At 36.4% G+C, this 15,458-nt stretch overlaps 2 protein-coding genes across 4 annotated transcripts; both read right to left on the bottom strand.

Annotated features, from left to right (window-relative positions):
- Window positions 1-679: 679 nt before the first annotated feature.
- Window positions 680-7,986, bottom strand: LOC104096612 (CSC1-like protein At4g02900). 3 transcript variants are annotated; one of them, XM_009603036.4, is made up of 12 exons: window positions 7,848-7,986; window positions 6,815-7,154; window positions 6,502-6,654; window positions 5,822-5,957; window positions 5,627-5,728; window positions 5,257-5,376; window positions 5,058-5,138; window positions 4,007-4,347; window positions 3,270-3,515; window positions 2,138-2,462; window positions 1,438-1,671; window positions 680-1,206 (listed from the first exon to the last, which is right to left on the bottom strand). In XM_009603036.4, the coding sequence occupies exons 2-12, from the start codon at window positions 7,126-7,128 to the stop codon at window positions 991-993; spliced, it is 2,268 nt and encodes a 755-aa protein (XP_009601331.1). In that variant the 5' UTR covers window positions 7,129-7,154; window positions 7,848-7,986; the 3' UTR covers window positions 680-990. The 3 variants fall into 3 exon arrangements, with proteins under 3 accessions (XP_009601331.1, XP_070034132.1, XP_009601393.1); XM_070178031.1 differs by lacking the exon at window positions 1,438-1,671; XM_009603098.4 differs by lacking the exon at window positions 7,848-7,986 and having other exon boundaries at window positions 6,801-6,948.
- A 5,698-nt stretch (window positions 7,987-13,684) lies between these two features.
- LOC104096533 (EID1-like F-box protein 3) lies at window positions 13,685-15,090 on the bottom strand. Its single transcript, XM_009602945.4, has one exon. It carries the CDS (start codon window positions 14,975-14,977, stop codon window positions 14,102-14,104), a length of 876 nt encoding a protein of 291 aa, XP_009601240.1. The 5' UTR covers window positions 14,978-15,090; the 3' UTR covers window positions 13,685-14,101.
- Between the last annotated feature and the right edge of the window lie 368 nt (window positions 15,091-15,458).

Raw genomic sequence — 15,458 nt, 5'->3', positions numbered from 1 at the left:
TGAGGGAGAATATTAACTTATCTAGTTGATAATGGTTAAAGATATATGATTTCTAGATAACACATAAACGATATGTAATTTTATAAGGATTTCTCACTTTATAAAAAATTAATCCTGGTAAAAACTAATAAGCGATAAACCGGAGATTATTTAAGCGATCATAAATAATACATGTGCGATTTCTGGCTAGATAACACATAAGCGATCTACGATTTTACGAGGATCTCCCACTTTATAAAAAATAAGCGACCAATCAATCAGAGATCACTTAGGCGATCATAAATAATACTTGGACGATTTCTAGGTAACACATAAGTGATCTATGATTTACTAGGATATCCCAATTTATAAAAAAGATAATCATGGTAAAAATTAATAAGCGAGCAACCGGAGATCACCAAGGTGATCATAAATAATACATGCGCGAATTCTAGGTAATACATATATAATATATGATTTCACCAGAATCTCTCACTTTATAAAAAAAACGATCTTGATAATAACTAATAAGTGATCAACCAAATCAATTAAGCGATTCACTACACCATATCTCAGAAAATCAGAAGTGCTCTGAAACTGATGTGTCCCCTCTTTATAAGTTCTTGGGACCCGTAGGGCCACTAACTAAAAATTTTAATCCTACTAGACATGAACTTCTATTGGTCTTTATACAAGGCCATTTAACTAATTCACCCATACTTTTTCTATAGTTTCAACAAAACACCTGTTCCAACACAGGTTTTACAAGCATTTACAGTGTAGTAGAGCAACATGAGTAGCTATGCGAGTTTAAGCAGCCAGCAAATGACATTCTGGACATTTTGATCATATGTAGTAGCACATTACATTTTTACTGCCACCTTTAACCTTCCTTGTTTTTGACATTCTGATATAGAAGGCCTCTAGTAGTAAGAAATAAAACAAATGAACATTTTAACTGTAATTCTTACCTGCTTTTGTTACGAATTAAATTACTCTACAACCCCTGCCTCAGAGACCATCTTCAGCAGTGCCATTAGAGACAGTCTTACTACTCCTTTGGGAAGTCCTCTTGGTAGCAACAAGTGGATTCTCCTCATCAATTTCTTTTGATACTTCAAACTTAACCACTTTGAGCACAGGGTGCAAATAAGCATCCTGTAGATATTCTTTCAAATTGAAGTTTGGTTCTGTACTCCGTTCTACTGTATCCTTCACCACTGCATCCTGCAGAGTGCATTTAATCTTAAAAATCATTTTCCAAGTTGATTGACATAGAAATATTCCTAGAGGAATCTATCAACAGTAATCTTGTACTAACAATATCCCAACTAGTTTGGGACTACTGCGTTTTTGTTGTTGCTGTTGTTGTATAGAAATTTTCTTTTCAATGATATAATTCCAATATTGGCGTCTCATTGCTTAGAACATAAAGAGTAAGAGGTAAAGAACACTAACCTGCAAGGGAAATTTGACAAAGACGGACTCAAATCTGCCCTTGCAAAGTTTATGGAACCAGATTGTCAAAACTATAAGTACTATCAGCAATGGAGTTGATTTGGCAGTATCTTTGGTGCTCAGGAGACCGATTAACAGAAGCTGGGATATTACCAAACCTATAAGTATACGACGATTGACATCTGGCCAAAATGATGCACCACTCTCATACTTCTGATCGTATACATTAATGATCTAGCAATAAAGAACCAATTTCAGAACCTGACAAATTGAAGGATACAAAATATCGAGAAAGTAATATTATGCATATGATGCTTGAGGGTTTTGTAGAACGTTCAAGTTTGGAGACCTAAGAAAAAGATGATCTTATCTAAAATAGATGAAGCTGCATAAAACCACTACAAAAGCGATAATTTCAAGCTGCCTTCAAGAGAAAATAAGGCAATAATGGTGCAAAGTGACTGGAGAATTTTGGGCAGTTAAATGAACTGATGTTAAGCCAAAATGCAACTTCAGACATTGCACATCATGAAGAATATGTAAACAATGTTTTCTACATTTGCTTTAATGGCCATACAGCTTGGAGATCACTGAACTTTTTCTCATTGGTTTAACTCATTATCAAATATTTCATCTTGGGTTCCATCTCCTTAACAAATATCTACGTACTATATGTTCCAAAATTAATAGCAAAACGTACCTGATGGCGGAAAACCATATAAGCAAACGCAAAGAAGACAATGATGAAAGGCAGGAGTATTGGTGTGACCACTGAGTACACAAGGCCTAGGAGGAAGTACAGTTGTAATCGAGGTTCTGATACAGAAAAGTTTAATGAACCAGGGTCCATTGCCTGCTCCCTGTCATGGTCTGTCTTTACCAGAAATGTATTTTTAATGTGAAACATGACTAAAGGAACCAATCTCAGGATCTCTGCAGCAATTCCAGCCCAGCCATCAACCATTATGAAGGTAATAAAGAAAGTAGCTTTCATGGGAAGAGTTACACCAATAGTTTTTGGAATCCTGCATCGCAATAAAGTTTTAATAATTGCATCTATACTCAAGTGCAAAAGAAGAGATGTTTGCAGAGTATATCATCTGTAAATAAAGGAGCTGTTTCATATCAGCTGCAGAGCTATAATATGTTGAAGGGGAGCCTTGGAGCAACAGTAAAATTGATCCCCGGTTCGAGCCATGGAATCAACTATTGATTCTTGCTTCAGGGTAGGCCGTCTACATCACACCCCCTTGGGGTGCGGCCCCTCCCCCGACGCTGCGTGAATGCAGGATGCTTCGTTCACCGAGCTTCCCTTTTTCAGAAAGTAGTAAACCTTTAAACATGTTCAGACTTCTTCTTCTAAAATGCCATTTGAATAACTCAAAAGTCAAGTATTTCAACACCACACAAAAGGCCTAATCGATCTGTCAATGTACTGTATCTGCAAGACCTTTTTTACACATCATGCAAATGGGAAATTGTCATGCGTATGCACTAAAATTGAAAATTAATCATATGCTGCTGACAGATAAAAAATTTCGGCACTGTGCTTGATCAGGTCACAAGCAGGGATCAACATTAGTTGATATAGTCTATTCAACATCCTGGAGAAGAAATTCTAGGAAGTGGTCAGCTCTTAAAAGCAAGGATTATCATTCTTTCAGGCGCTTCTCAGTAGTGATAAATAAATCCAGATGATGTAGACAATCATAGGACTGATTTTTTAATTTTTTTTTTGCAGCCATATAATGTATTTAATCTTCTTTTCTTTACAAGCACTCCAAACAAAGACTGGCTGGCTGTCTTCCTTTTAGATGAGAAACGGAACTCACTCTGTTGGAGACTGATCGAGAAACCTCTGAAGCTGTTGAAATGCAGCACCAGTAATGATACTTCCAAAGAACACATTGACAATGACAAACAAATGATATTTAGATGCTGATCTTCTGTCCAAAGATGAGAGCGATGTAAAGCCTTCTATTTTTGACATGATCATAAGAATCATAGGAAGAAGAATCAGAAATATCTTTAATACAATCCCGGGTAGAAAACCTTGGACAAATGATTTGACAACATCCCTGTAACAGAAATTCCAGTAGCACGGACATTAGAAATTGACTTTCAATGTACTAGAAGGTCCACAAGTGCAAATATATTCAAAATAACAGTTAAGCATTGAGTCTATTCATTGCAACATAGAAAAAGTGATTCCATACAAGATGTAGGCAAGGTAACTGCAACAAGTAATTCACATGAACATTGAAGGGGATCACCTCCATTACTAGGTGAAACAACTTAATAGTTTATACGACTTCTTTACTTCCCAGGAAACTGCACCTAATAGAAGCATTACTTATGAATCTCTGCTGTTGTAACAGAGACAAATAAATTACAAAAAGGCAGTCTTCTCCAAAGTTTAGCTCATTTGATCAACTCTAGAAGCTAATATAGAACTGGTAAAAACATTCTCAATCTCATCCAGTATATTCAGATGTTTTCTTAGTTCTTTTTAAAAAAAAACTATAAGCACACATATAGCAAATTTATCCAAGTTAGAAGTATCACTTACATTTCGATTAATGACTTCAGGAACGGAAGAACCTTTTTGATGCCATCAATGCTTGCGAATGCTTGAACGAATCCAATTGGGATCATAAAAAAGAAAGTAAGAAAGAATAAAGCAACAGCCATTAGCAGTCTCCGGACAGCAAGTTGAATATATGGTATTGAAAGATTATCCCAATAGACATCACGTGGTTCAGGAGCCCATTCTGTCAACCAAATGGTTGAGTTTCTTGATTGTTGTGTTTGAGCACATACAGCTGCTCCCCAACGAGATTTAAATGAGACAAATGCTGCAGGAACGATTGCGTTGGGATCACTTATAACCTTTTCTCTTTCTTCAGCTTCCTACATCAAAGGGGAAAGCCAATTACTGTAGTGCCATAAAAGATTTGCTATAAAATGTGTTAACTGCTTTAAGCTTTCTCCACTAGCAAAATTTACATTTAGTGACTAATCTGTTACCTCCAAAGCATCATCTTAGCAATTGAAGGGGTGAAACCAGCAAAGTCTGATGGATTTTAGAAGTAGAAATCATTTTATTCCCAGTACGTAAGTGACATGGTACTTATTTTTACGTTATTTAAGGCTTAATTGTTGTTGTTACACTACATTAGATTCAGTAGTTTAGTCTTTTTAGCCTCGTTAGAGACTTGTTGAAGTGTAGGGATAAGTGTGAGGTCTAGTTAATCTCTAGGATTGGAGAACCCAAAATTGTTTAAAGACACAAATTATTTAGTAGTTGTTTTATACCGATTGAGTGATCAAATTGTAATTGCATAACAATCTCATGCTTTTAGAAGTCTTAAATGTCCTATACACAGTCCCCTATTGGCAGATTTATGTCTATAGATTCAACCAAGTGTTCATTGAAGCAGAGTGTGTTTTAGTTGCTTCTTCCATAACATACATCTGCTGTGTACATTTGCTTTATCAATGCAGCTCATTTCACAAGAAATAAAAGAATATAACATAAAAAATAAATGAGTTAGCCATATAAAATAGGCACAGGAATTAGAAGCAAGTGTAACCCATAACCCATGGTCAGAGAAACTTACTTCTTCGCCCAACTTCTCAATTTCAGTCATATAATAGTCGATGGCATCCACGGATTTTCCCCAAAGGCCCCAAAAGCCTGTCTATACATGACAAAATATGAGACTCAGTTATGAGCAGAAACTCAATGTATACATTTAACAAGAAGCAGAAACAGGAAAATGCAATTGAAACAAAGTCCCGATAAACAAAGAATAATACCTTAATTTTTGGCTTCTTCACAGGGTTCCTCTCATACTTGGTTTGGTAGTACGTAAGCCAATTACGGAAACTCTTTTTCTTTTCCACCAATTCAGCAAGCTTATTTGCATTGTAAACAACCTACAAGTAACATCAATTTAAGGTTCATCTGTTGTAGTAACTGCAAAAATAACGCAGTACATAGGAATGAAAATGGTTCTACTCCTAAATTTCTCATAATCACTAAGCTAGATAGAACACATTTTTTTCTAAATAAATACCAGACCAAAGATACTTTGACTACGTAACCAGAGAAGAAAGAGATATGATATATCTTTGCCTGTCAAATACTGAAATACTTCATACATAAATATTCTAATACATTACAAACCTGATGTGTAAGATAATGATCTGGATGATTCACACGAAAGAAATGTTCAACATGCTCGTCCACTGATTCATCAGGATCTGGTGGGACATTTTTAACAAGGACCTATGAGAGAAATCAGAATTGGTAAACTAACCAAACGTTACGTTCATAAACACTCAAAACATTTACGGTCAACAAAATACGTATTGCACCCACCGTGAACTGATCAGGCCGACGGTTTTCAGAGGCAAGAAAATGCAGTCTCATTGTTGATATTGTCTTGTATTCTTTGTACAAAATATAGAAGGTCCAAAATGTGAATACATAAGCCATCATCACGTGTGCCCAAAACCTGAAAGAATATACAACTAAGTTTTCCATTAGGAAAAATATGCAATGGCATAAGTCTCCTCCTTCAGGAAACAAAACAAACATCAAATTTTCAACCCAAAAAAAAGCATATTCTTTTCATTCATTTGCAAGCATTTCTTGTAATCATTCGTGCAGAAACTATACTCCCTCGGGCTGCCAAGAATACTAAATGAAGAGCGCTATCTGGTATACTATCTATTTTATGCTATAGAATTGAAGAAAACAACAAAGGTACCGATTTTGTGTCACAACATCTGTACATGACTACATGTTCATAAATATCTTTTACAAACATACAAAACGTATATGAATTTAAACCCTTCATTATAGCAACTTATAATTTTTGACAAATATATTGACGATTTCTGATTTGCATTTGTTCATCAAAGTAATTATTCAATGTGGAACATTTTCTACCAGCAAACTCATTTTATAAAAGATGGTTGTATAGAATCAAGTATCCACTTACAACAATAACATCAAGCGGAGGTACTAATACAAAATGGAAACAAGTCAACCCTCACCTCTGTGATCCTGAAGGGACATTGGATATGGAAAGTCTATCAATATTACTGAACGTTAGATCCTCAATGTGCTCTAATGTTTCCCCAGCAGTCCAATTAACAGGCACTAAAACCGCAAAAGAAAGCATTGTGATAGGAACAAAGATTTTCAAGCTGCATTGATAATTCAGGAGTTAGATAATATACAAGGAACTTTGTAAAACAAGTTTCCAATATCTTCCACTTATCGTTTTTTTAAATTTCCAAATAGAGCTCTTTGTTATCATCTCCTTATGAAATGGCAAAGGAAAAATGCAAACCTTGTGGGACTCACCCAAGAAGGTAAATCCGTATATACACTGCAGAATCAAGACCAGCATGATCTATAAGCTCTTGTTCTGGCATTTTTAGAGCTGCAGGCATCCAGTTCAAGAACCTAATGTATGTTCTGAAGTCCAAGTTTACAAATTTATTCACAAATGCTCCAGAACTTCTAGGACTTGCTCGTATACCCTTCAAATACCATTTAGGGAAATACACTCTGTCATTGATTGGCTGAAGCCGTACAATTGCAAAGGCCAAAAGGAAAACAAGTGCGGATAGTAGGTTTATCACAGCTGAAACAGAAATATCTTGAACACTAGCCATATCTCCCTTGAAATGTTAGCTGTCACCTGTTATTTGGGTGGAAACTTTTTAGAATATTTCTGAAGGAATTGACAGGGGAATGACAAGTAGAGATTTCATTGACAGTTTGAATATAAACTACGAGATACTATTTTGTTAATTTTTTCCATATTTCTCATTCCAAAGACAAACCAATTTCCACTCATTCCTACTGTTAAGAGATAATGATATAATGTCTAAAGGAGTCAAACATGAAATAACGTCTAAGGAATTAGAATTGAGAATGATTTGCAACCATAAAGTTCATTGGCATTATGCATACAAAGAGGGAGCTAGTTTGCTTCGTTCGTATTTCAGAAATGTCGTTCAGCACCTTTTGCTTTATCTATTACCAAAGACAACAGAACGCTTGAACAATGGATCTGCAAGCTTGAGAACACTACTTGCTGGCCAATGTTTAGCAATTATCAATAGTTTGACCATTTAGCAGTCAGGAGGATTTCAATCCATAAGCTGGTGCTTCTAGAATAAACTATAGCAACTTCCAAAATAAACAACCAACTTACATAACTCACACCAAACTTATCAAAAACTTATTGAATATGACATTGAGGGCACAGGATAGACCAATACTGGCTGAACGAAAAAGGAAAGAGTCTTTTAAATAAAGCAGCCTGAAAAATTTGATCGTCCAATCCAAAATATTGAGCTTCAGAAGAATATTGAAGTAAGGAACTAACCAGAAAAAATGCCACAGCCAGAGGGAAAGGCGGCGACGTAAGATTCTGGCACACAAAATCATCCAAAGAGAGAACACACAAAAGTTCTCGCCTTTCTTGTGATCATAAGAGGTCAGAAGAAAGGAAAAGTTGGGTTTAAAAAAAGGTCCAATTTGTTTTGAAAGAGAAGACATAGTAAATAGAGTTTCTTAGCTGGATAGAATTGGTCGGTAGCGGGAGCTGAGAGGGCGGCAACAAGAATGGACACGGCACGGCCGGCTTTTGGAGGGACGAAACCCATGTATATAATGCGTGTCCGTGTTGCTAAACGGATAGCACAATATTTAATTTCCTTAATACCAAATCTAATTAAGTTTCGTGATTAACTCATACTCCTATATACTACTACTATAAATAATATTAATATGATTTACATATAATATAACATGTTATTTTAATATATTCTTCTTTAGTTTATCAGCTGAAGCAATTGTTACTAGTACTATAAGTTATTGAAGGTTAATTTAACTTGATGGATTCATTAGTGTAATATCTTATCAAGATTATTTGAAGTGAAATAGTAAGTCTTGTCTCTATATAAATTTACGTTATTTACTCCTGTTATTAATGTGTTGAATGCTCAGTGAAGACAAATGTTGAGTGCTCAACTTGGATGCGACCAAATTTGTTTGCTAATTTTGCTTCACGAAAAAATACTTACATGCACTTTACTATATCAATTTAAACAATTTAACTTCAGAACTATAAATTGAAGCGAGAATTTATATGTTATTCAAAAAAAAATTAGAGTAGGAAATATATATCTAAATCGCACATTTTGCATTCATTTCTTAGCCCTACCTAGTCAAAATCTTAAACGTTGGCTAATTTGGAAAAAATTTATTTTGGGTGAGAGTCACCCAACAATAGTTGTATGATTGTATGAGGACATTCTCTGCTTTTGACAAGTGTAATTGTGGGTCCATTTGCTGACATTGGATTGATTTAAATAAATAAAAAGAAAAGGTGAATTTGTAGTTGATAGAAAACTTAATAGATAGTACAAGAGAAATGGAGGGAAAGAAAAAACGTGAAAACCATTTTTCCTCCTTAATTACCAACTTTTGTCATCACAATAGAGAATAGACTCCAACAAAATTTCTCACCACTTTGTATTGTTTATCAACATAGTCCAACGAATGCCACAAAATAATACTCCATATACATTTTGTATATATCTTTCTTCTTCTTGTTTTTTTTATTATCATAGTTTATATCTTTCTAAATTCATCTTCGATCAGTTGCCAAAGCTTTAAAACTGAATCTTTAGAAGTTATTCATCGATATCAATATGTAATATAAAATTGCACTCACAAAATACTCTTCTTGTCAATATCAGTATGAAATACAAAATTATGCTCACAAAATACTCTTCTTGTCGATATAAAATTTATCTTCTTGTTAATAAATTGCTCCTTATTTTGGTACATAAATACAAATATGTGCCCACTGACATTGAGACTTTTGCATTTGATCCATTTTGCTACCATACCAATACAAAAATATTATTTACTGTTGAGGTTTTTATTATTTAAAGATGAAATAGTCTTAAAATGAGGGTGAATGGGAAATAGAGGGAAAATGAAATTTTTGAGTAAAATTTTAAGTTTCCCCCTCTTGACAATGAGACATTGTCCCATATTGGAAGAGGAAAGGATTTTTGGTGGGTATATATATAATTGCTCTTCTTGTAGCTCTTAAAGAGTTAAGAAGAAAGCAAGTCTCGCGCCGTCGTCGTCGCTCGCTCGGCTTCGGCTTCGGCTTTACAGGATGACACGTTTAGGAATCACCTATGTAAGTGTGAAGTGTTAGCCGCTTCAAGGAGAACTTTGTAAGGCCAGTTCTCTACGCACTTATGAAATCAGGCGGTGTTCATGGCTGAAACGAACACAACAATGAGAACCAAAGATGGTTAAGGGTTGATTGTGTGACTTATGGTTGTCTAGGTATACACCAAAGTTCGACGGTTCAAAGATATCAAATCTACCGATTGACCGAGTATATCCGACATAAGTTCATTACTGAAAGTTCAAAGGGAAACCTACTTATCCAGGTGCGATTAATCCTTGCTTGCAAATCACATGAATGGGAAATGGAGGAAAAATGAAATTTTTGAGTAAAATTTTAAGTTTTCCCCTCTTGACAATGAGACATTGTCCCATATTGAAAGAGGAAAAGATTTTTGGTGGGTATATATATAATTGCTCTTCTTATAACTCTTAAAGAGTTAAGAAGAAAGCAAGCCTCGCGTCGTCGTCGTCGTCGCTCGCTCGGCTCGGCTAGGCTACAGCTTCAGATTCGGATTCGGATTCAGCTTCGGATTTGGATTTGGATTTGGATTTGGTCAAATGATCGATTGATTGATTAATTTTTTGGACCAAATTTATTTGTTAATAGTAAATATTAACGTAAGATTATCCGCATTTGTAACAGATATGTTCCAATCTGTGTATTGACCACCAGCTGCAATAGCAGCCGCCTAATGCTCTACGGCTACGGCTTCGGATTTGGATTTGGATTTGGATTTGGATTTGGATTTGGTCAAATGATCGATTGATTGATTAATTTTTTGGACCAAATTTATTTGTTAATAGTAAATATTAACATAAAATTATCCGTATTTGTAACGGATATGTTCCAATCTGTGTATTGACCACCAGCTGCAATAGCAGCCGCCTAATGCTCTTCCCACCATGGCCAAGTGCTTGCTCCACAAACAAGCTAGTGCATGCTCCACCATGGAGGGTGGAGGGTCGTTCATCTTCAAAGCTGGCTGCTATATATATGTGCAGCAGCTGTTGAAGAAAGACACGAACGAAAAACGAAAACACCAACAAAAACTGAAAACGCTCAACTTTGGCTATACATTGCTCTCCTTCCTCTCAGCATTTCAATACGATTTTCTGAGTTTCTACTCCTTTGTTCTGCATTGTTTTAACTTCAAACAAAGCAACTGTAAGTGTGATTTGCTACCGAACTTTGTGTTCGCTGAAACACTGGGGTTTGAAGTACCGCTACACCAGTGTGTGATTCGTTCTATCCTGGGAGGAAATAATCCATAACCTTGGGTATTATGAGGGGATTAAATTCCTTAAGGAAACACTGTGAATTCAGTGGGCTCGAATTTATTACTGTTAACTTATATTTTGCAGAATTATTATTTACAAATACAACAATATTGGCGGGACTAACAAGAAGAGAACTTGAGACATTTCATACAATCCAGTCGAAAGCTTACAAGTGCTACCAAAAATATTCTAGGTTCTATAGTTGATGCTGGTATTCGTGCAAAAAAAAGTTGTTCGATACCTTCAGAATAAAGCAGGTGGAATTGAAAATGCAGGATTTACTGAACAAGATGCTCATAACTTCATACAAGCGCATAAGAGAAACATGATTAGTAGTGGAGATGCTCAAACTTTGGTAAATCATGTTATGCATTTGCAATCAGAGGATTCAAACTTCTTTTATTTTTTTCAAGTTGATTATGCAACTTCTTTTGGAGAGATAGCATATCTTGATTGCACTATGAGTGTTTTGGGGATGTAATGATTTTTGACACTACATATATCGTACAAATAGATATGACATGATTTGTGCTCCATTTGTTGGTGTTAATAATCATTAGAAAAATGTTTTCTTTGCATGCACACGATTGATTCTTTTGTTTGGTTATTTCAAACATTTTTGAAGGCAATGGGAGGAAAAGCACCAAGAACAATTTTTACCGATCAAGCTCATGCCATAGCGTTTGCCGTTAAAGAAGTTTTTCCTGATACGTGTCATCAATTATGTGAATGGCATATTGACAGAAATGCTCAAAAGAACAAACCAGGTCTTTACTGGAAATCGGGATTCAAAGACTATTTCGATAAACTCTTGTGGAGGTGCACGTGAGAGATAGAATTTGAGTTAATATGGCAGAAAATGATAAGTGATTGCAATTGTGGGGGTAACACTTGGCTTCAGAAGCTATATGACTTGAGGGCGAAGTGGTGTCCCGCATTCAGTCGTTCTTTTTTCTCCGCGGGTATCAGATCAACTCAAAGAAGTGAGAGCACGAATAGGGTCTTTACAGAAATGGCATGCAAGACAATGAGTATAACTGAATTTGTAAAGCACTACGAGCAACGGGCAACTGAAATGCGTGATATTGAGGCAACTGAGGATTACAAGTGTCGAGGAAAACCTAAACTTTCCATAGAAGATTATGGGATCTTAAAGCATGTTGCTAGTGTTTACACCAGAAGAATTTTTTCCAGGTTTTAACATGAATTTTTGCAAGGGACAACCAAAAAAGTAGTCAATATTGATAGTAATGGGACTAGTAGTAAGTTTACAATTTTAAAGGGTGAAAGTGGGCAAACTGAAATCGTCTAGTTCAATTCTCTTGACAAATCCATTATTTGCAGTTGCCACATGTTTGAATCCATGGGTTGACTATGTTGTCATGCACTGAGAGTTTTGTTCTTTGACTTGAACTTTTCTTGTATCCCTGAGCAATACATTTTGAAAAGATGGACTAAGAATGCTAAACATGGTAATGGATTTGAGGAGTACATCAATAAAAAGGAACCGTTAAAATCCTCTATGGCAATTCGCTTAAATGGTTTAATGAAGGAGTCGTTTGCAGTTATGACTTTAGCAGCAAATGATGTCGACTCCGAGGAAATTGCTAGAAAGTATTTGTATCAAGCAAAGGTTGAGATAACTAAGCTCCAAATGCGTTATATGTAGACGGTCGTGATAAAGATCGGCATAAGTTTATTTCAACTATTGATCCTCTACTAGGTGGTATGGATCAAATTCTGGATCCAATCAAGAAAAAAGGAAAAGGGATATGTGAGATTAAAGCCAATTACTGAGCAAAGAAGGAGAAGGACATCTCAAAAGGTATCAAAAGCTAAAGCAGGACTACCACATGCGTTCGCGGGATTACATTTTGAGGTCTAATCTCTATACATGTCAAGTTACATATTTTTTGTTAATGGTTTTTGCATCTTTCTTTCATCTAATAAATTTAATATGTATTTTCCTTCCAATTTCAAATATGCAGCTTTATGGAGATTCAAATAGTACTTTCACCCAATTGTTGACTCAAGAATCAAGCTCGCAGACAGCATGTTGCAGCCAAAATCAAGCTCAAACTACAACCAATGTTGGCATCAAGTTCTCATACCATATTCATATTGTTACTGTCGTTCGTAGACAGTTATTTGGGTTAATTCTTCAGCAAAGAATAATCCTTGTTTGGAAAGGGGGAATAGTTTCATCTAAGCGTTCTTGTCTTGATAGCGTTTAAATGCATCCCCTAGTAAATCAATCAATCAATTACTAGGGGAGCAAGATTAAATGGAGTACAATTGTTTGCAAGAGAATTTCAAATATTTAATTATTGAACCAAACGCCAAGTGTGACAGACGGTTCTTTTTTCAGTTAGATTTCAGCTATTGCAGCTCAAGTTTTCAAAGTTATTGCGGCTCCGATTGTCTAGTACCTCTCCAATGTGGTTGTTACTGTTCCATTGCCTGTTAGGATTTTTCGGAAATAACCTCTACTTCGGATAAGATCTGTGTACTCGTTACCCTCCCAAACCACAACCACACACGTGAAATATTAATGGGGGTTGTTGTTGTTTCATGTACATACAAAACAAGTTAAATTGACCTTCGAGTTTCAGTTTGACGTCTTTCCTCTTTTTAACTTTCCAATTGGGGCTTTCAAATTCTTTCTTATGGACAGAGATTGTAAACTCAATTAATTGGCTAGTATTGAAGCCACAATATTTGCACTGGGACTTTAGTGATGAACAGAAAAGATTATTCTTAAGTCTTAACGAAGAAATTTAAGCCAATAATAAATTATAAACTGAAACCAAACCGAAAAAACCACCAAATAAACTGAAAATCCTGATTCAGTTCTTATTCTTAACATAACAACAGGCTGAATTACTAAAACAAAATCCCTCGTCCCTTCTTCCCTCTCTCTCCTTTTGAAATTCTTGGTTGGAAACTCAAGGCATGATCAGGAACTTGTATACCTGTATGGCGCCAGGTCGAAAAATAGCTGCCGGCAAAGCACGTCTTCTGGAGGCGGATCTAGCTCATAACTTATGGGTTCATCGAATCAACAGTAAATGAATTCGAACCTATAAATTTTAAGTCTTGCGCTTCTGTCTGGCGATCGATTTCTTCCATCAAGAAGTAAGCCCAATTTTAGACCATTGAGAAACCCATTTGGCCATTTCTTACAATCTGATTCCCGCGATAGAAATAATCGCCGTCAAAAGCTTCATCGCTGCTATCTTCACCTTCGTCTTCGTCTTCATCGCCGACTTTTTCTTCGCCTTCATCAGAAGATAAAGGAACCAGCCAACAAGCTCCGTGTAAATGCCCATTCACACACACAAAGTACTCTAACCCACTCTCCATCGAACCAAGCCGCCGCGCCGCGCTTTTAGGAACGAGCCGAGCCGCCGTCATACTCCAAACCCGTGCCCCACAAAACGGACATTTTATTTTCTCTTCAAGCTCCACCTGCCTTCTAATCAAACACGCCCTTGTCCTAGACCTCATAAATCCCCAAAATACCCCTCTAAATATCCCCAAATCATCATCCTTATCCCCAGTTGGATGCTCACACGGATCACTTACGTACAGCAAATCATTTCTACATTTCTTCACCAGAAAACTCCGACCGGACGTTTTTGAAAACCGGGACGTTTTCACGAAGTGACCCGGAGCCGGTTCGCCCACTTGAAAATGTCGGCTGGACCGGCATCCGTTGCAGAAAAACATCAATTTAGCCATAGCTTGCCATCCGCCGCCAATTCTACCGCTAGGCGAACCGTCTGTTAACGCCGTTATCATTTGCGGAGCGCGATACACACACATCTCTCTCCAGAGAATCCTTTTTGCTACTGCACGGAGCTTTCTGTTAACACACGACATTTGACAGAGTGTACGGATATCCCAATTAATTGACGCAAAGACGGGGATGAGAATCCTCTCATCGTAGATTCCAGAACCTTCCGATTCCGACGAGTCTCCGGCTGAATTAAAAAGCCGTTTTTTACTGTGGTTGTCGCTCATTCTTATTATTCCGACGGGTATCTGGTCGGCTACTGGCAAAGGCTCTTGTATATATAGATGGCTACGAATAGATAAATTAACTGCCTATCATTACCCCCAAATAGAAAAAATGTTGCTACGTGGAGCTGTTTCATTGGATGATAGAGACAATTGTGGATATGATATTTCTTAGGGTCAAAGTAAGTGTGTGGAAGCAAGTGAGGATCTAGGCGACACGTGTCCTTTATTAACCATCTTTTTTGGGGCTCGAAAATATCTCAACGAATACGTGTCAGGGCTCCGAATATCTAGAATAATATAAATATTTGTAGCGCTTTCAGCAAGTGATATGATTACAAGTGTGTATTGGTACAAGCTTACACGTTTAATTTTTTGGAATTGTTTACCGTACCGACCGAAGTCCAAAGAAAAAGATAGATATCATGTCCTATTATGGATCGAGTACTATAATAAACGGTACCTTTTGAATTTTCTGTTACAA

Source organism: Nicotiana tomentosiformis, chromosome 6, assembly GCF_000390325.3.
Source record: "Nicotiana tomentosiformis chromosome 6, ASM39032v3, whole genome shotgun sequence".
NCBI classification, from domain to species: domain Eukaryota; kingdom Viridiplantae; phylum Streptophyta; class Magnoliopsida; order Solanales; family Solanaceae; genus Nicotiana; species Nicotiana tomentosiformis.
Note: the sequence above shows the minus strand (reverse complement) of the source record. Positions and strands in the feature narration are given on the sequence as shown.